Source organism: Amblyraja radiata, chromosome 28, assembly GCF_010909765.2.
Source record: "Amblyraja radiata isolate CabotCenter1 chromosome 28, sAmbRad1.1.pri, whole genome shotgun sequence".
Lineage (NCBI taxonomy): Eukaryota > Metazoa > Chordata > Chondrichthyes > Rajiformes > Rajidae > Amblyraja > Amblyraja radiata.
This window is the reverse complement of record NC_045983.1, coordinates 2,072,944-2,094,403: the sequence shown is the minus strand read 5'-3', so window position 1 is coordinate 2,094,403 and position 21,460 is coordinate 2,072,944. Positions and strand designations below refer to the sequence as shown.

The 21,460-nt window shown below is 45.3% G+C and overlaps 1 protein-coding gene across 7 annotated transcripts in view; it reads left to right on the top strand.

The window, feature by feature from the left end:
• The window catches only part of cux1 (cut like homeobox 1), a 445,449-nt gene that overhangs the window by 276,986 nt on the left and 147,003 nt on the right, over positions 1-21,460 (top strand). For 6 of the 7 annotated variants that reach the window (XM_033045568.1, XM_033045567.1, XM_033045565.1 and 3 more), the window contains 2 exons: positions 13,198-13,299; positions 17,069-17,928. The exons of the other annotated variant lie outside the window; for it this stretch is intronic. In XM_033045568.1, coding sequence (XP_032901459.1) covers positions 13,198-13,299; positions 17,069-17,913 — 947 coding nt within the window. In that variant the 3' untranslated portion in view covers positions 17,914-17,928. Of the gene's footprint in view, positions 1-13,197; positions 13,300-17,068; positions 17,929-21,460 lie in introns of those variants that run through there. 7 annotated transcript variants of the gene reach the window in all.

Below are 21,460 nucleotides of genomic sequence, written 5' to 3'. Positions count from 1 at the left end.
AATGAAGGCTCCACTCCCTCCATCAGATGTAGTGTAGATCAGTCCATAGTTAGTGAGGCCAGACCTGCACGTAATATTCCACTTGTAGTCTCTATATTGTAGGAATAGACATATTTATTCTTTCAATAAAGACCAGCAACACATTTGCTAGCTGTGCCTGCATATTAACCAACATTAATTTATGTACTGGGACATCCAGTGAACACCTTTCAATCTGTTGCCATTTAAAAAGGACTCCCTTAGGTACCTCCATCTAAGCTAGAGAGGGTGCAGAGACATTTCACACGAATATAGCCTGGACTGGCAAGCTTGATGATTGAGATGAGAGGGCGGCACGGTGGCGCAGCAATAGAGTTGCTGCCTTACAGCGCCAGAGACCCGGGTTAGATCCTGACCTCGGGTGCTGTCTGTGCGGAGTTTGTACGTTCTCCCTGTGACCTGCGTGGGTTTTCTCCAGGTGCTCCGGCTTCCACCCACACTCTAAAGACGTACTGGTTTGTAGGCTAATTAGATTGGTAAAATTGTAAATTGTCCCTTGTGTGTGTAAGAGAGCTAGTGTACCGGGATGGCTGGTCACCACGGACTCGGTGGGCCGAAGAACCTGTTTACACGCTGTATCTCTAAACTAAACTAGAGATTGGATAGGCTGGGACTGTATTCCCTGGAGTGCAGGGTGAGGGGTTCTTCCAGGAATGCTAACCAAGATGATGCTGGAAATATCCAGGATGTCAGGCAGAATCTGCAGAGAGATGGATGGGATGGTGCTGTACCTCACAGCTCCAGCAACCTGGGTTCAATCCTGACCTCTGCTGATGTCTGTTTGGACACACACTGCTGGAGTAACTCAGTGGGGCAGGTGGCATCTCTGGAGAAAATGAATGGTTGATATTTTGTCGGGATCCTTTTTCAGACTGAAAGTGGGGGGTGGGGGGTGGGGAGGGGGGGGGGAGGTGAAGAGCTGAAGAGCTGGAGGGGAGAAAAGACCAGGTCCAGCCACAAATGATCTTGGGCGTTGACTGCTAGGTCCATTGCTGGCTGGGAAGGTGTGATCTCAAGAGAAACAATGTAGAAACTGGTTTCCACTGGTGGGAGAGTCTCGGACCAGAGGTCATAGCCTCAGAATTAAAGACCACTATATCAGAAAGGAGGTGAGGAGGAACTTCTTTTGTCAGAGGGTAGTTAATCTGTGGAACTCATTACCGCAGAGGGCTGTAGAGATTAGATTAGATAGATTAGATAGCCTTTATTGTCATTCAGACCGAAATCTGAACGAAATTGAAGCAGTCATACATACAATACAATACAATAAAAAACAACAATAAACACATATTAACATCCACCACAGTGAGTCCACCCAACATCTCCTCACTGTGATGGAGGCAAAAGTCTTAGGTCTCCAGTCTCTTCCCTCCTCTTCTCCCTCTGCGCTGAGGCGATACCCCCCGGGCGATGTTACAACTGTCCCGCGGCTCAAACACCGCGGCCCGGGGTGGTCGAAGCTGCCGCCCACCAGTCCTGCTGACGCAGCCGCTGGCCCGCGGCCGAACCCCGGACTCAGGCCACCGCCGCCAGAACACCGTCCCAGCCACCGGAGCACCGTTCCAGCCCCGAGCCGGATCGCCCTCACGTGAGTACCGTTACCGTCTCAGCCTCGCGCCAGGCCGCCCCGACTGGGCGCCGCTCCTCCCTCGGGCTGGGCCGCCCCGACTGGGCGCCGCTCCTCCCTCGGGCTGGGCCACCCCGACTGGGCACCGCTTCTCCCTCGGGCTGGGCCGTCCCAACATGGACACCGCTCCTCCCTCGGGCTAGGAGCGCCGTACCTCCCCGAGCTCGGCCATTCCGACGGGAGCACCGTTCCTTCCTCGGGCCGGCCGTCCTCACGGGAGCGTCACAGCCCCTCACGAAAGCACTGTTCCAGCCCCGAGCCGGGCCGTCCTCACGGGAGCGAGCCCAGTGCGAGTCCTGGCGGGCTCTGCCTCCTGAGCCTCGAGGTCGCCAGCTCCGCCATTAGGCCTCAGCGCAGACAGAGGCAGAGAAGGGGAATACGACAAAAAAGTCGCATTCCCCCGCAGGGAGAGACAGCAAGCCCCGTTTCAACCCCCCCCCCCCCCCCCCCAAAACAGAAACTAAAAACCAAAACTAGACTAACCAAAACGAAAATAAACAACACAAAAAACACAAAACAAACAGGACTGCCGGAGAGCCGCTGCAGCCAGAGCCGCGCCGCCAAGAGGCCAAGTTAGTGGATATATTTTAGACAGAGATAGACAAATTCTTGATTAGAACGGGTGTTAAGGGTTATGGGGGAAGGCAGGAAAATGGGATTAGGAGGTAGAGATCAGGTATTATCTGATGGGTCGAATGGCCTAATTCTACTATTCTTGGTGGGTTAAGTGATCCCTGTAAATTACCCCTGATGTAAATGGGTGGCAGGAGAATAAGAGGAAGTTGACGGCTGTATGGGAGAGAGAGTAGGATCAAGGAAAATAGGTGGAGGAAGGGAATTGATGGGATTGGACTGGGAGCCAGCATATATTTGATGGACTAGTAGATCATCTTGTAAGAAAGTATGAGCCATAGTATAACCGAGAAAATCGGAATATTACAGGAAAGCTGGTGATCTGCAATTCTGGAATTGACTGTTGAATTTTGAGGGCTGTAGTGTGCCAGTCAGTGGAACTTGTATCAGGAGGCCAGAGACAGGGATGGGATGGAGAATGAAAGTGAGAGGTGACTGAATGGAGCTGCTCCATAGTGAAAAGGAGACCGCATTGCGAGCGTCTAATTCAGTACATTAAATTGATGAAGTGGGTAACCAGAAGCTACAAGGTTTCCCTTTAAACCTGTTAATTTTTCTAATGTATTTTTAGAAACTACTGCACAGTATGGATGATGTGCAGGTCTTGGCATCATATTCAGCACAGACATTGTGTGCAGTACTGTTCTATGTTCTCCATGTCTTCAAGCTGCTACATTAGACCTGCAGTTCTTCATTTTCACGAGAAGGTTTGTTGTGTTGGACACAAAACTCTTTAATTTATCTGCCATTCTCTGCCATATAGTCCAGACTATATGTGTATGCAAATTTTCCTGGACCCTCTGTGCCATTTCCAGACTTCCCAATATAATTTCCCCAGCTTCATTCAGTATTTTGATTTGCTCTGTATGCACCTCAGGCTGCTGGATGCCAGCTAGTGAACCAGGGCAGGAAACCACAGGCTTGTCGCCGTCTGCTAGGAAGGAAGTATTTATCTGGTAATGAAGACGTTGATTTTCAGGAGTGGAGCATGTCTGAATTATTTTTTTTTAAATATCGCAAACGGTTTAAGTTATATTTGTTTAGCTTAAGTAGTTGAAGTTTTTATTTTAATTCTGTGATGGCGTTGATTACTTGGAGATTGCCTGCATGGAACACGTGCATGGTACTTTTATATCAAATGGCCATGAGTTTAGTTTATTTAAGAAAGAACTGCAGATGCTGGAACAATTGAAGTTAGACAAAAAATGCTAGAGAAACTCAGCGGGTGAGGCAGCATCTATGGAGAGAAGGAATAGGCAATGTTTCAGGTCGAGACCCTTCTTCAGACTGGGGTCGGGGGGGGGGGGCGGAAAGAGAAAGGAAGTAGGCGGAGACAGTAGGACTTGAGGGAGAACTGGGAAGGGAAGGAGGGAGAAAGCAAGGGCTATCTAAAATTAGAGGTCAACGTTCATAGCGCTGGGGTGTAAACTACCCAAGCAAAATATGAGGTGCTGTTCCTCCAATTTGTGCTGGGCTTCACTCTGGCAATGGAGGAGGCCCAGGACAGAAAGGTCAGATTGGGAATGGGAGGGGGAGTTGAAGTGCTGAACAACCGGGCGTCAAGTTGGTTAACACGGACTGAGCGGAGGTGTTCAGCGAAACGATCTCTGAGCCTGCGCTTGGTCTCTCCGATGCAGAGAAGTTAACACCTAGAACAGCGGATACAGTAGATGACGTTGGAGGAGGTGCAGGTGAACCTCTGCCTTACCTGGAAAGACTGATTGGGTCTTTGGATGGAGCCGAGGGGGAGGTACAGGGACAAGTGTTGCATTTCCTGCGGTTGCGGGGGAAAGTACCAGGGGGGGGGGGGTTGGGTGAGAAGGGCCGAATTGACCAGGGAGTTGCGGAGGGAACGGTCTCTGCAGAAAGCCGAAAGGGAAGGAGATGAGAAGATGTGGCCAGTGGTGGGATCCCGTTGGAGGTGGCGAAAATGTCGGAGGATTATATGCTGTATGCGGCAGCTGATGGGGTGGAAGGTGAGGACAATGGGGACTCTGTCCTTGTTACGAATGGGCGGAGGGGGAGCAAGAACAGAGCAGCGGGATATAGAGGAGACCCTGGTGAGAGCCCCATCTATAATGGAAGAGGGGAACCACGTTCCCTAACGAATGAGGACATCTCCGATGCCCTAGTATGGAACACCTCATCCTGTGCGCAGATGTGGCGGAGACGGAAGAATTAGGAGTAGGGGATAGAGTCCTTACAGGAAGCTGGGTGGGAAGATGTGTAGTCAGGATAGCTCTGGGTAGTATATTGTCACGTGTACTGAGCTACGCTGATAAGTTTGTGTTTTGTAGCATGTTTTCCAGTCAGTGGGAAGACTGTACATGATTACAGTCAAGCCGTCCAGGATAAAGGGAATGACAAGATAAAGTCCAGTAAAGTCCGATTAAAGATACTCCAATGGTCTCCAATGAGGTAGATGGGAGGTCAGGACCGCTCTCTAGTTGCTGATAGGATGGTTCAGTTGCCTGATAACAGCTGCAAGGAAACTGTCTCTGAATCTGGAGGTGTGCGTTTTCAAACTTCTGTCTCCCTTGCCTGATGGGAGAGGGGAGAAGAAGGAATGACCGGGGTGAGTCATAGTCATACAGAATGAAAGCATGCCCTTTGGCCCCACTTGCTCATACCGATCAACATTGTCCATCTACACTAGTCCCACTAGTCTGTTTATAGTGTACTGTGTTTACATATTCTGTTGTGCTGCAGCAAGTAAGAATTTAATTGTTCTATCTGGGACACATGACAATAAAACACTCTTAACTCTTGACCTGGCTGCATTTGGCCCATGACCCTCGAAACTTGTCCTATCCATTCTATCCTCTCTAAATGTTTCTTCAATGTTCCAATAGTACCTGCCTCAACTACATCCGCCGACAGCTTCTCCCATATACCTACACACTTTGTGTGAAAAAGTTAGCCCTCTGGTTCATATTCAATGTTTCCCCCCTCACTTTAATCCTATGTCCTCTGGTTCTTGACTCCCCCACTCTGGGCAAGATACTCTGTGCGTCTACCCAATCTATTCCTCTCATGTTGTACACTGTGAGACTCCTTGATTTTGCTTGTGGCCTTTGCAATGAAGCAGGAAGTGTACATGAAGTCAATGGGAGGTAGGATGGTTTGCACTGGTTTGTGTGATGGTCCGGGCTGTGTTTGCAATTCTCTACAATTTCTTGCAGAATTGGCTGCAGCTGTTCCCAAACCACAATGTAAAGCATGCAGATCAAATGCTTTGAAATCAGAAATATGATCGGCTGATGTAACAATATATATATAGAGAGAGAGATAGAGATTGACAAAAACAGTTCCAAAAGATAAAGGAAATCTGCCACTGCTCACAGAAACAAAAGATGCTGGAGTCATCTCAAAGCTCAGGATAGACACAAGATGCAGGACAGGCTGCATCTCTGGAGAGAAGGAATGGGTGATGTTTCGGGTCGAGACCCTTTTTCAGACTGAGATTCGGGGGTGAGGGAGAGAGATATGGAAGGGTAAGGTGTGAAAACACCGATCAAAGGGGATGAAAATTCAAGGAAATGTAGAATGGTTTATTGTTAACTGAGGGGACGGCGACAACGAGGTGAACAATCAATAATATTTCATCAGGAGGACAGTGGAACTAAACAGAACTAGAATGGGGGAGGGATGGAGCGAGAGGGAAAGCAAAGGTTAAGTTAAATAAATCAATATTCATACCTCTGGGTTGTAATGTGCCCAAGCAAAATATGATGTGTTGTTCGTCCAATTTACACTTGGCCACAGTATGACAGTGGAGGAGACCCAGGACAGAAAGGTCAGGGAAGGTCAGGCCACATCGGGAGCCCTTCTCAGAACTGGCAAAGTGGGTCACAGAGAGAGCAATCCACAGGAACGCTGAAAGGGGAGGGGAGAGGAAGGTGTGTCTGATGTTGTGGGAGCTGCCAGTACTTGTTAAGGTTGATGTGTTCAATGTGGAGGCTGGGGGGTGAAAAGTGGGGACCAAGCAATTGTGTGTGCTCCACCCACGAGGAGAGGGGGAGAAATAGATGGGAAAGCAAAAGGGAAGCTAGGGTTGATGAAGCAGAAAGACACTTCAGAGACACCTCATCTCAGAATAAATGCACCAAGGACTGAGGGTGGGAGAATGGAATCAAGCCGTTGAATGTGTTTCAGGTTTAGATCTTCATCTGGAAACATAGTAAGCATTTTTTCAGGATGCATCATCACAACTCGATTTGGAAACAGCTCCATCCAAGACAGCAAGAAATTGCAGAGAATTGTGGACGCAGCCCAGACCATCACACAAACCAACCTCCCTTCCATTAACTCCATCTACGCTTTATTCTGTCTCGACAAGGTCACCAGCATTATCAAGGACGAGTCTCACCCCAGTCACTCCATCTTCTCCCCTCTCCCATCAGATAAGAGATACAGAAGTGTGATTCAGAGTTTCTTCCCAGCTGTTTCAGGCAATTGAACCATCCGACCAACAAGCAGAGAGCAGTCCTGACATCCCATCTATCTCATTAAAGATCTTTACTCGGACTTTACTGGACTTTACCTTGCACTAAATGTTATTCCCTTTATCATATGTCTGTGCACTGTGGATGACTCAATTATAATCATGTATAGTCTTTCCGCTGACTGGTTAGCACGCAACAAAAAGCTTTTCACTGTACCTTAATGCACGTAACAATAAACTAAACTAACTAACTCAGATCTACTAGCATGGTCATGCTGCTGGGATTCCGAAAAGGCTAGTTTCCTCTGAACCACCATCACATGAATTTCTATGTCCCTGGGACTGTCAGTGATGTCCCTGCCTGACTAATGTTAGGGAGGAGAATAATGATATATGATTCACCCAGAACAGCAAGGAGTTATTTAGAAATTGAGGCACTGTCTTGCCAATTATTTTGTGTTTGCTTTAATTGCCATATAAATAATTTGGTTTATTAAGGCACTGTTGATGATAATTGCTCATGGTCACATCAGGCAAGAGGTACAGAAGTTTGAAAACGCATACTTCCAGATTCAAGAGCAGCAATCTAAATCTTTGTGGAACAAACATCGCCACAAATGTTCATGATTTTTGTTTTTCAGAAGTTTTATGAATGTGAGTATTGCGGGTACTACTTTCAGATAGGCTTTCAAGGTCGGATGTGAAGGATGCAGAGTGATCTGCAGCCTGAGGCATGGAATTGTAATGGCATTCTAGATCCTACTATTAGTCTGACGATGAGTCTTGGACCTAAAACAATTTTTGTTCTCCTATCCTTGGGATGCCTAACCGATTGTGTGTTTCCAGCATTTTCTATTTTTGATTTTAGATTTCCGGCAACAGCTGCTTTATTTGATTTTCTGTCCTGCGTGTAATCTGCTGCACTATTGCTGCTCAAATGTCTGGCCAACATTTTAATGTGTGCAATGAAAGGCTGTTGAATTTTCTAAAGAACCAATGTTGTTTCAACCTGTGGGAGATGCTGTAATTTTGGCAGCAACTTACAAGGTTCTCAATCTCCTTTCTGTACTCCGCCTCATCATTATTCAATATCTGGCCCACTATGGCAGTGTCGTCACTTCTTCAAGAGGAGCCAGTGCTAAGGAATGATTAGCAGCTACCTCTCGCAGGGAAGTCTTCTGTCAGTGGGGTTATTGTTTTCTTGGAGTTGGAGCGTTGCATCTTGGAGAAGTTGCTACGTTTTTTTGCAGTGGATCAAGGCTGGAGTTAATGCCCTTAACAAGAAGAAGCACTTGATGATGGTGAATGTCATGCCGTGAAGTGCTCATTACACACATTGTGCATCTTTTATTTTCAATTGCAAACAAGTATTTTGAGGAAAAAGAGAAATGTTGTTTTTGTGAACCTGTCAAAATAGGATCAATGTAGACAGGGGAATCATTGAGTAGTGTTTTAACCAAACTTGTAGATATCACTTTAGTCACCTAGAGTTATACAGCATGGAAACTGAACTCAGCCCAACTCGTCCATGTCAACCAACTGAGCTAGTCCCATTTGCCTGTATTTGGTCCATATCCCTTGAAACCTTTCCTATCCTTGTATCTCTTATGTAACCCTGTATTTCATTTGTAATGTAGAAATATACATTTTCACGTCAATGTGCCTATTTTAAAATTGTGCGCATTTCTTCATATGTGGTCATGAGTACATGCTACTGTACAGCCTTCATCAGTGGTGGCACTTCAGTCTTGCCTCTTCTACCCTTGACTGTAGATGACTGTAGAGAAGCCCCTGTCTCTAACCACCATTTTCCCAGATTGTTGCCATTGTTAATCAATATTAAGCAATTTACAAAAAACAGTACCTACAACGAATTACAACTGCATGTCTGTTCCAATAATGTTCCATCCTCTCACCCTGCTTCACCGAACAATCAACAAATGCTTTAATTTATTTCTATTGCCCTATATTTGTGATGTAATACAATAGCTTCTATTGCTTTATTATCTTTAGGAGGCAGGATGTTGAAGACTGAAACATATTTTGTTGCGTCTTTTCAGTTGTCTACTCATTTTTGGTACTACCAACGTGTTGCTGAAGTTGTGATTAATGTGGTCAAGCTAGTGATGCCAAAGTTTGCCCAGTTATGTACACTTTCTATAAGTAGTAGACTTAGTCACAATATAAAGAGAAATCTGAATACTAATGGCTTTTTCAAAACCTGTAAACATTTCACCAATGTACCTTATTAAAAGTAAGCCAGGTGATTTCAATTTAGACACAAGGAACTACAGATCATGTTTTATCTAAAAAAAGAATCAATTGCTGGAGTAACTCAGCAGGTCAGGCAGCATCTCTGGGGAACATGGACAGACAATGTTTTGGGTCGGGCGCTTCTTCAGACCAAAGGGTTTTCAGTCTGAAGTATGGTCCCAACTGGAAATTGTGCCTATCCATGTTCTCTTGAGATGCTAAAACAAAAAGGTTGATGAGGGCAGCACCTTGATGTAGTCTATATGGACTTCAGCAAGGCATTTGACAAGGCTTGGCATGGTAGACTGCTCTAGATCGCATGAGATACAGGGAGAGATAGCCAACTGGCTAGAAAATTGGCTTCATGGAAGGAAGGGTGATGGTGAAAGGTTGTTTTTCGGACTGGAGGCCTGTGACTAGTGGTGTGCCACAGGGTGCTCAGCCCATTGCTATTTGTAGTTTACATCAACGATTTGGATGAGAATGTGCAAGGCAGGATTAGTAACAGAGGATGATAGAGTTTCATGAAAGTTAGTACAATATGAGACCTGGGTCTTCAATCTGGAAATCCAGGACATGAGTTGGTTATTGGAGACTGGAAAACGCATGTCAAGGTAAACGCGCATTGGTTAATATCTAAAATAATTAATTCAGAGTTGTAGGTAATATATACTCTTTTTGGATAAACAGAGCACGAGGAAAAGTTGTCCAGCCGTGACTTTCAAAATGTTAATGTATTAGATCAAAGGAAAGGTGAATAATTTTGCAAAAATAGCAGTAAACGTGAGGATCAGACACATTTCAGAACTTAACAGAGGAGCCTCTAGGAATTGATGAAGGGAAATAGAATCTGGAAGGATTAAAAATAGATCATAAAGAACGAGCACAGCAATGCCAACGGGAAAAAAGATTCTTAAAGCGGGTGGGAGCCACAGAGTGGTGTGGGGAGAAGTTAAAGATTTCCACAAGTACACCTCCAGCAGGTCTGCTGCACAGGTTGTGGGGAAGCGGCCAGGGTCTACATCCGGGCCTGGCACTTTCTGTGGGTTGGCTCTCTGGCGAATCAACTTGACGTCTGCAACAGTGGCCGTGGGTTCAGATGCACCAGGGGATGGAGACATTAAATAGACTGGCCCAAGGGGGGGGGGGGGGGAATCAGAGTGCTGGGTGCTTTAGATGGGGGGGGAGGGTTGTTGTGAGTGAGATGTACTGAATTATTACAACAAGTTGATACAGACAGGGTAGAATCAAATGCCTGTTTCTGTGGTGTTATCTTTGTAAAATACAAATCATCAATTTTATGTCTTCTAATTATTTTAATAAATAACTAGATGACCCCTGGATACGTTGGGTCCCCGTTGTGACACCAGTCAAATACACACGGAAGTGTTAGATCAAAATGGCGATCTCATCTTGTATATATAGACAGTGCCCTCCATAATGTTTGGGACAAAGACCCATCATTTATTTATTTGTCTCTATACTCCACAATTTGAGATTAATAGTGAAAAACTCACCATGTGGTTATAGTGCACATTGTCAGATTTTATTAAAGGCCATTTTTATACGTTTTGGTTTCACCATGTAGAAATTACACCAGTGTTTATACATAGTCCCCCAATTTCGGGGCACCACTATGTTTGGGACACAGCAATGTCATGTAAATGAAAGTAGTCGTGTTTAATATTTTGTTGTATATCCTTTGTATGCAATGACTGCTTGAAGTCTGCGATTCATGGACATCACCAGTTGCTGGGTGTCTTCTCTGGTGATGCTCTGCCAGACCTATATTGCAGCCATCTTTAGCTTATGCTTGTTTTGGGGGCTAGTCCCCTTCAGTTTTCTCTTCAGCATATAAAGGGCATGCTCAGTTGGGTTCAGATCGGGTGATTGACTTGGCCACTCAAGAATTTACAATTTCTTAGCTTTGAAAAACTCCTTTGTTGCTTTAGCAGTATGTTTGGGATCATTGTCTTGCTGTAGAATGAACCGCCGGCCAATGAGTTTTGAGGCATTTGTTTGAACTTGAGCAGATAGGATGTGTCTACACTTCTGAATCCATTATGTTAATACCATCAGCAGATGTATCATCAATGAAGATAAGTGAGCCAGTACCTTAAGCAGCTGATCAAATAAAGTCCAGCTAATCACTGCCCCATCAGCTGAAGTAAGATGATATGAAGATTCCACAAGACGGAATTCAAAGACTCCCATCGTACAACAATGAGGGGGTACTCTCACAAAGTTCATTGTGTGGTTGTCAGAGGCAGTAAACGCTAAATTTGGCAGGTCATTAGTGAATGGAACAAATGACAGTTGCACACTTGTACGTCCAGAGATGGCAGATAATATTGCACTCATTGGCTGACTTGTACTGTCAGTGTCAGGTCTGTGTGTCTGCACTGTAGTGTTGGCTCAAAGTGAGGCCACAAGGGTACTGAGAATACCCATCTCATTTCACCTCCTTCAGAGAGAGAGAGACAGAGATTGTCGTTTCACTGTTCCGTACTTATAACTAATGTGCAGTACTTGCATGCTGCAGGTGTAAAACAGAAGCTGTACAAATTTTATATTGAAATGATGACTCCTTGTTTTATTATTGAAGATTACCTCAATCTAATAGTCTAGATTGTTTATATATTAAAGCAGTGAAACCAGCCAGACACCACCGATGTCCAAGCTATCATCTTCAGAGTTGTATCTGCTCCATTGCACCTCACTCCTGGAATGCCATAGGTGCTTTTAGTTTTAGAGATATAGCGTGGAAACAGGCCTTTTGGCCTACCGGGTCTGTGCCAACAAACACTTGGGCCGCACGGTGGCAAAGTGGCAGAGTTTCTGCCTTGCTGCGCTTGCAGCACCAGAGACCCGGGTTCGATCCCGACTACGGGTGCTACCAGGACAGAGTTTGTATCTTTTCCCCATTACCGTGTAGGTTTTGTCAGAGATCTTCAGTTTTCTCCCACACTCAGGTTTGTAGGTTAATTGGCTACTTGATATATGAAAATTGTCCCTGGTGTGCATGGATAGTGTTAATGTGCGGGGATCGCTGTTCGGTGTGGACTCAGTGGGCCGAAGGACCTGTTTCCACGCTGTGTCTCTAGTTTAAATTAAACTAAAAAACATCACCCATATATTACTTCTATCCTACATGCTGGGGACAACTTTACAGAAGCCAATTAACCTGCAAAACTGCACATTTTTGGTTTGTAGGAGGAAACTGGAGCACCCAGAGAAAACCCACACGGTCACAGGGAGAACGTACAAACTCCGTACAGACAGCGCCTGTAGTCAGGATCGAATCTCTGTCTCTGTTGCTGTAAGGCACCACGGTGTCGCCCTTTTCTTCCTTATGTACTATTCTTGCTTTTTCATAGTACTGCATTATAAAGAAACTTCAAATAAATAAATTCTACCTAAGAAACTTTCTGTAGAGAAAGCATTGTGCTATTTGAGAGCTTCTCACTGCTTTGCTTGATTTATCCAAGTGGAGAGCTTAGTTCCCACTTCTGAAGTTACTTCGCTCACCGTGTGAAGTGCTGCTTGCCCTTCAGTCACATGTTCTACAGTATGGAAAGAGCACATTAAATTTTCTTGACTTACTTGCCAGTGGCGAAGATCAATCAAAGATTTGCTAAAGAGTCAATATTTAACTGACTGTTGCAGTGCAGGAAAACAGTGAGTGCACAGTTCAAGGAAATAAAATTAAAAAATGGTTTAGTTTTGTTTAGAGATGCAGCCTGAAAGCAGACCCTTTAGCCCATCGAGCCTGCGCCGACTAGTGATCTCAATTCACTAACACCATCCTACACACACTTGGAACAATTTATAATTTTACCAGGCCAATCAACCTACAAACCTGTATGTCTTTGTAGTGTGGGAGGAAACCGGAGCACCCAGAGAAAACCCACGCAGGTCACGGGGAGAAAGTACACATTCCGTCGAGACTGCACCTGTAGTCTGGATCGAACCTGTGTCTCTGGCGCTGTGAGGCAGCAACTCTACCGCTGCGCCACTGTGCTGCCCCGAATATATGAAAGAAAAGATAAATGCAGCAGGCAAAATCTGTTCTTAAAACACTAATTGTCATTGTGTGGAAGCATTGAAAGATTACAAACACCTGTTCCCGTCAGTGAGTTGTAAGTGAATGTCTGCTGACTATAATGATCTCAGCATTAAATGGCATTTTGCATGTTTCCAGGCAACATCACTACACGGATCAGAACTCCTGAGACAGGCTCTGATGAGGCCATCAAATCGATTCTAGAACAAGCCAAGAGAGAACTACAGGTGCAAAAAAACGGTGAGTGCAGCCTGCAAGCAAAGGTGTGAAGGTGCAGCTACACAACTCCCTTCAGATGTCTTGTATGTTGAAGCTTTGTTTTAGTTTATAGACAACAGGTGCAGGAGTAGGCCATTTGGCCCTTCGAGCCAGCACCGGCATTCAATGTGATCATGGCTGATCATCCACAATCAGTACCCCGTTTCTGCCTTCTCCCCATATCCCCTGACTTCGCTATTTTTAAGAGCCCTATCTAGCTCTCTCTTGAAAGCATCCTGAGAACATGAGGCAGAGAATTCCACAGACTCACCACTCTCTGTGAGAAAAAGTGTTTCCTCGTCTCCGTTCCAAATGGCTCACCCCTTATTCTTAAACTGTGGCCCCTGGTTCTGGACTCCCCCAACATCGGGAACATGTTTCCTGCCTCTAGCGTGTCCAAGCCCTTAATAATCATATATGTTTCAATGAGATACCCTCTCATCCTTCTAATCTCCAGTGTACAAGCCCAGCTGCTCCATTCTCCCAGCATATGACAGTCCCGCCATCCCAGGAATTAACCTTGTAAACCTACGCTGCACTCCCTCAATAGCAAGAATGTCCTTCCTCAAATTAGGGGACCAAAACTGCACACAATACTCCAGGTGTGGTCTCACTCGGGCTCTGTACAACTGCAGAAGGACCTCTTTGCTCCTATATTTGATTCCTCTTGTTATAAAAGACAACATGCCATTCGCTTTCTTCACTGCCTGCTGTACCTGCATGCTTACTTTCATAGGTACACAAAATTGCTGGAGAAACTCAGCGGGTGCAGCAGCATCTATGGAGCGAAGGAAATAGGCGACGTTTCGGGCCGAAACCCTTCTTCAGACGCCAATTAGAGTCTGAAGAAGGGTTTCGGCCCGAAACGTCGCCTATTTCCTTCGCTCCATAGATGCTGCTGCACCCGCTGAGTTTCTCCAGCAATTTTGTGTACCTTCGATATTCCAGCATCTGCAGTTCCCTTTTGAACACTGCTTACTTTCATAGACTGATGTACAAGGATCCCCAGATCCCGTTGTACTTCCCCTTTTCCCAACTTGACCCCATTTAAATAGTAATCTGCCTTCCTGTTTTTGCTACCAAAGTGGATAACCTCACATTTATCCGCATTAAACTTCATCTGCCATGCATCTGCCCACTCCCCCAAACTGTCCAAGTCACCCTGCATTCTCATAGCATCCTCCTCACAGTTCACACTGCCACCCAGCTTTGTGTCATCTGCAAATTTGCTAATGTTTAGTTTTAGTTTTAGAGCTACACTGTGGAAACAGGCCCTTCAGCCCACCAGGTCCACGTCAACGGGCGATCACTAGTTCTAACCTACACTGTAGGGACAATTTACAGACGCCAATTAACCTACAAACCTGCACGTCTTTGGAGTGTGGGAGGAAACTACAGCACTTAGAAGAAACCCACGGGGTCACAGTGAGAACATTCAAACCCTGTGCAGACATCAGCCGTAGTCAGAATCAAACCCTGGTCTGTGGCACTGCAAGGCAGCAGCTTTACCGCTGCGTAACCGTGCCGACCTACTTTGTACTTTGTACTTAATGCAGAACATAAAACACATGATCCTGAAGCAGGATATAATGTTGAGCAACTTCCAAACTAACATCAACCTACGGACATCAAGGTACCAGCATCTTGCACAACATATACCTACGAGTAATATTTTTTACTCTGAATGGAAAATAAATGTTGAAAATAAGAACAGGAGTAGACTATTTGACCTTGGATGACTTCTCAGAGAACAGTACAGCACAGGAAAAGGCCCTTCGGTCTACGATTTTCGTGCCAAACATAATGCCAAGTTAAACTGATCTCATCTGTCATATCCCTCTATTCCCTGCACTTCCATGTGCCTATCGAAAAGCCTCTTAAACACCACTATCGTAACTCCCTCCACCATAACCCCTGGCAGTGCGTTCCAGGCTCCCACCACTCTCTGTGTAAAAAAACTTGCCCTGCACATCTCCATTAAACTTTCCTCTAAACTTTAGATAGGCCACCAGCATAATCACGGACCAGTCTCACCCTGGACACGCTCTCTTCTCCACTCTATCATCAGGCAAGAGGTAAAGAATTGTGAAAACGCACACCTCCAAATTCACGATGGTTTCTTCCCAGCTGTTATCAGGCAACTTTCATCAGATAGAGAGTAGTCCTGACCTCCCATCCACTTATTTGGAGAGCTATCTTTAAAGTATCTTTAATTGGTGTTTTTCAGACTTTATCTTGCACTAATGTTGCACCCTTTATTCGTTATCTGTGCACTGTGAACTCTTTGATTGTAATCATGTAAAGTCTTTTTTTGACTGGTTAGCATGCAAACAAAAGCTTTTCACTGTACCTCGCTCGGTACACGTAACAATAATGAGCTAAACTAAAAACTCAGTAGCACCCTGTCCAGAACCTCACCTTGCAGAGTGCTTGAACATCTGCAGCCCTCCATGCAAAAGGAGCCCTAAAATTCATAATTGTTTTAGTGAATAAATCTCTTCATTCTCAGCCCCGTAACTCAAATTTTGTAAAAAAGATTCTCCCTGTTTTAAAACAAAATACTACTATGAATTTATGATGTAGAAATCTATCATTACTTACTTCATTACTTGATACTAATGATATGAGTGATGCTGCTTTCACACATTGTGCCTTCTTAATCTTTACCATCATGCTTTTTAGTCATTAGAAATTATGGAGATATTCATAGAGAACATAGTACAGTATAGCACAGGAACAGGTCCTTCAGCCGCCAATGTCTGTACCGAACAAGATGCCAGGTTAAACGTATCTCCTCTGGCTGCACATAATCCATATTCCTCCGTTCCCTGCATATACACGTGCCAGTCCAAAAGCTTCTTAAATGCAACTTTCTTTTTAAAAAAACGTGCCCGACATATCTCCTTTAAACTTTGCCCCTCTCACCTTAGTCTCTCTAGTCTTTAATATCATAGCTACCTAGTCATACAGCGTAGAAACAGGCCCTTCAGCCCAACTTGCCCACACCGACCAACATGCCCCATCTACACTGGTTCCACATGCTCGCGTTAGGCCAGATCCCTCAAAACCTGTCTTATCCATGTACCTATCTAAATGCTTCTTAAACATTATGATAGCACCTGTCCCCTCTGGCAGCTCATTCCATACACTCACCGCCCATTGTGTAAAAAAGTTACCACTCTGGTGCCTATTAAATCTTTCCCTCCTAATCTTAAATTTATGTCCCCGGTTCTCAATCCCCCTACTCTGGGCAAAAGACTCTTTGCATTTACCGATCTATTCCTCTCATGATTTAGTACACCTCTATAAGATCACCCCTCATCCTCCTGCGCTCCAAGGAATAAAGTCCCAGCCTGCTCATCCTTTCCCTACAAGGCCCTCGAGTCTGGCAACATCCTCGTAAATCTTCTTTGTACCCCTTCCAGCTTGACTACATCTTTCCTATAACATATTGCAGGCAGGTGGGACTAGGGGGGAAAAAAAAAAAAAGAAAAAAAAAAAAAAAAAAAAAAAAAAAAAAATTTGTTCGGCGCGGACTTGTAGGGCCGAGATGGCCTGTTTCCGTGCTGTAATTGTTATATGGTTATATGGTTATGGTGCTCAGAACTTGGGCACCATGTTATAGATGGTGACCAGAACTATAATCTTGGACATAATGGCAAAGGTCTGAGGGCAGATTCACGGGATGCGTACAGTACTGACAGGAGTTTGTGAATGCTATGCCCACTGGTGTCCATTTTGTATGCTACAGTTGATTCAACTCAGCCACCTTGTACGTCGAGCAGTGGTGGCTCAGATGAAGCAATCTGGTCAATACTGGAACAGGCCAGGCGTGAGATGGAAGCTCAGAAGGCAGGCCTTGAGCCAACACCAAAGCCAGCGCCTGTTGCTCATACTGACGTGACCCTCCATTCATCCAAAGTCGCATCTTCATCGTCAATCTTTTCCTCACTAACAGTCATGAAAAAGCCTTCCATCATGGATTCCAGTACCATCGCAACACAGACTTCCCATGGGTTAAAAAAGGAAACAGTACATGACTCATGCGCCTCAGAACACCATGGAATCGCAGAGACACCACACAATATGCTTAAGCAAGTTAAAAATGAACTGGGTCGAGGTAGTACATGGAGGGACCAGTGGTGGAACACCGTCTGCCCAGACAGAAGAAACTCAACCTTTGCAGAAGATGGAAGAGCAGAGGAAAATAGCAGCGGCAGAGAAAGGTTTAATAATCCGGGCAGACATGTTGATGGGAATCCATTGCAAGGGGCAACTTCCTCTGACCTTTGGAAAGATTGGCAAAACGCAGAATCTCCGTATTCCCAAGCATCTGATTTGGGCACAGTGGTCGCCAGCAGCAGTGTGACCCCACAGAGCAGTCCGCTGCCCTCGTCACCTCTTATTCCCATTTCAAAACCACACAAGCCTTCTGTGCCACCATTAACACCGGAGCAGTATGAGATCTACATGTACCAGGAGGTGGACACCGCTGAGTTGACACGGCAGGTGAAGGAGAAGTTGGCCAAGAATGGGATTTGCCAGAGAATCTTCGGAGAAAAGGTAAACTATTTTTTAAAAGAGTCTTGTTTTTAAAATTGTCATTCACCTACACTAACTTCCATAAACTGTCTCTAACATTATAATACCCAAGATACATTACAATATTGAACACCGTCATAGAGAGGGATCTCAGGAGAGACAACCAAAGATCGGCCTCATTTTATGGGACATGATTAATGAAAAGAGAGAGGTGGAGAGAATAAGGGTTGAATTGCAGATCTATGGGCGAGTGTAGATGAAGATATTGCACCAAGCTGACCCAGGAATGTGTGGCAACTGCAGGAGCACTGAGTGTTGGGCTGATGGAGGCTGTGGATGGGACAAGACCTGGAGACTTGAATACACCAGTAAACACGGCAAATCTATCAGACCGAGCACCAATCTGCGTTGGCAAGCAGGAGTATGATAGGTATAGGGCATTGCTCTAGACCATTCGGCCCACCACTTCCACACTGAGCAGTGGGCACTCATTCATATTAACTTGCCCCGTAGCCTTCTGTGCCTGGGTGATACAGGTGCTCATCCAAACACTTCCTCAACCCTGTCAGTGACTCTGCTTCCACTACTATCGGCCTGAGCTATAGAGAGGTTGAGCAGGCTAGGACTACTTTATTTCTTGAAGCGCAGGAAGATGAAGGCTAATCTTCTCGGGTGTATGTGATCGTGAGAAGATTAGATAGGGTAAATTCATAGGCTTTTATCCAGAGTAGGGGAATCAAGAACCAGAGGACATAGGTTTAAGGTGAGGGATGAAAGATTTAATAGGAGCCTGAGGGGCAACTGTTTTACACAAAAGGCGGCAGGTGTCTGGAACGGGCTGCCATAGAAGGTTGTTGAGACAAGTTTTATCACAATTTTTAAGTTTGGACAGATACATGGATAGCTAGGTTGAGAAGGATATGGATAAAACGTAGGCAGATGGGACTAGTGTACATGGGGCATGTTGGTCGGCATAGGCAGGTTGGGTCACAGGGCCTCTTTTCACGCTGTATGACTCTCTCGCTCCAGCAGTATGTTCCAGGTCCTCACCACTCTCTGGGTGAAAAAGGTCCCCCTCAGAACTGAAACACCCAGGCAACATCCTGGTTAATCTCCTCTGGACCCTCTCCAGTGCTGTAACATTGTTCCTATAGTGTGGTGACCAGAACTGCATGCAGGACTCCAGCTGAGTCTGACCAATGTTTTATAAAGTGTGTAGAAAGGAACTGGAAGTGCTGGTTTAAACCTAAGATAGACGCAAAGTGCTGAATTAACTCATTGGGTCAGGCAGCATCTCTGAAGAAAAAGGATGGGTTGGAGCCCTTCTTCAGAGTCTGAAGAAGGGTTTGGACCCAAAACGTCACCCAGTGTTTTATAACGTTGGAACATAACCTCCCTGCCTGTGAATGTCTTGACAAGAGAAGGCCGGTATTCTATATGCCTTCTTAACCACATTATCTACCTATGCTCCCACCTTAAAGGATCTTTGGACTTGCGCACTGAGTTCTTCCTTAGTCCCTAGGACCCTACCATTCATGGTGTGTGCCGAACCTCCTCAGTACACCCAGAATGCAACACCTTACATTTGTCTCAATTAAGCTTATTTGTCACACACATTTATATCATTCTGCAGTCTAAGACGACCTTCCATACATCAAGAATTCCCCCATGGTAGGCTGACCCAGAAGATTCAAATGCACAGGATTGACGGTGACTTGGTCGTATGGATTTAGAACTGGCTCGCTCATAGAGGGTTGTGGTGGAAGGGCGGTATTCTGGCTGGTGGTCTGTGACCAGTGGAGTTCCACAGGGATTTGTACTGGGACCACTGTTGCAAATGGCATGAGATGGCTGGAGTTGAGGAAGGAAGGCTGTCAGAAGATACAGCGGGATATAGATATGATGTTTCCACTTGTGGGTGAGTCTACGACTAGAGGTCATAACCTCAGAATCAAAGGACGTTCTTTTAGGAAGATGAGGAGGAATTTCTTTAGTCCGAGGGTGGAATTCTGTGCTGTGGAGGCAAAGTCAGTTGATATATTTAAGGCAGAGATAGATTCTTGATTAGTACGGGTGTCAGAGAGTCATAGATTAATACTGTGTGGAAACAGGCCCTTCGGCCCAACTTGCCCACACCGGCCAACAATATCCCAGCTACCCTACTCCCACTTGCCTGCGCTTGGTCCATAACCCTCCAAACTTATCCTATCCATGTACCTGTTCAACTGTTTCTTAAACGATGGGATAGTCTAGCCTCAACTACCTCCTCTAGCAGCTTGTTCCATACACCCACTACCCTCTGTGTGAAAAAGTTACCTGTCAAGAGTCAAGAGAGTTATATTGTCATGTGTCCCAGATAGGACAATGGAATTCTTGCTTGCTGCAGCACAACACATTATGTAACATATAAAAGCTACACTGCAGTTCGCTTTCCTATTAAATCTTTTCCCCTTCACCTTGAACCTATGTCCTCTGGTCCTCGATTCCCCAACTCTGGGTAAAAGACTCTGTGCATCTACCCGATCTATTCCTCTCATGATTTTGTACACCTCTATCAGAATCAGAATCAGAATAGTACTTTATTTGCCAAGTATGTTTTGCAACGAAGAATTTCATTTGCCAAGTCAGTCATACAAATAAAAAGCAACAGATCACCCAAAACACATTTGAACATGAACATCCACCACAGTGACTACTCCACATTCCTCACTGTGATGGAAGGCGAAATAAAGTTATCTTCCCTGTGCTATAAGATCTCCCCTCATCCTCCTACGTTCCATGGGATAGAGACCCAGCCTACAGAAGGCAGGAGAATGGGGTTAGGAGGGAGAGATAGATCAGCCATGATTGAATGGCGGAGTAGACGATGCCTAATTCTACTCCTATCTCTTATGATCTTATGAGCGACAGAAATGGGCAGGAAATTGCAGTTGGAGTTTAATCCAAGCAACTGTGAGGGATTGACTTATGGAAGTTGGATGTAAGGAGGAAGGTATATGGTACATTTGATGCAAGACACATATTAACAGCTTTAAGATGCAGAGGGATCTGGTGGTCCAGGTCCAGAGTTCCCTGAAAGTGGCAAGAAGAGGTTTACCGGGATGCTCCGTGAAGAAGGTGTTTGGCTGCAAGGGGACATTGGGCAAACTTGAGTTGTTGGCTTGGAATGCCGGTGGTTGAGGGGAGACTTGATAGAAGTATATACAATGATGAGAGGCATAGATAGGTTAGACATTCAGAACTTTTTTCCCAGGGTAGAAATGTCAAAGACCATAGGGCATAGTTTTATGGTGAGAGATGCACAGTATAAAGGAGATGTGTGGGCAGGTTTTTCACACAGTGGTGCATGGAACGTGTGGTGATGGAGGCAGATACGATAGTGATGTTTCAATGAATTTATACAGACATCAGACGAGATAGAGAGCGGGGTAAAAGAGGTGGAGGATTTGCTTTACTAACGAGGGAGAATGTCACGGCGGTACTCAGAGCCTACGTACTGGAGGGCACGTCTACCGAGGTGTAATGGGTTGAGCTCAAAATAAGAAAGGAGCAATTACTCTAATGGGATTATATTATAGGCCACCTAATAGCCAGTGGGAGA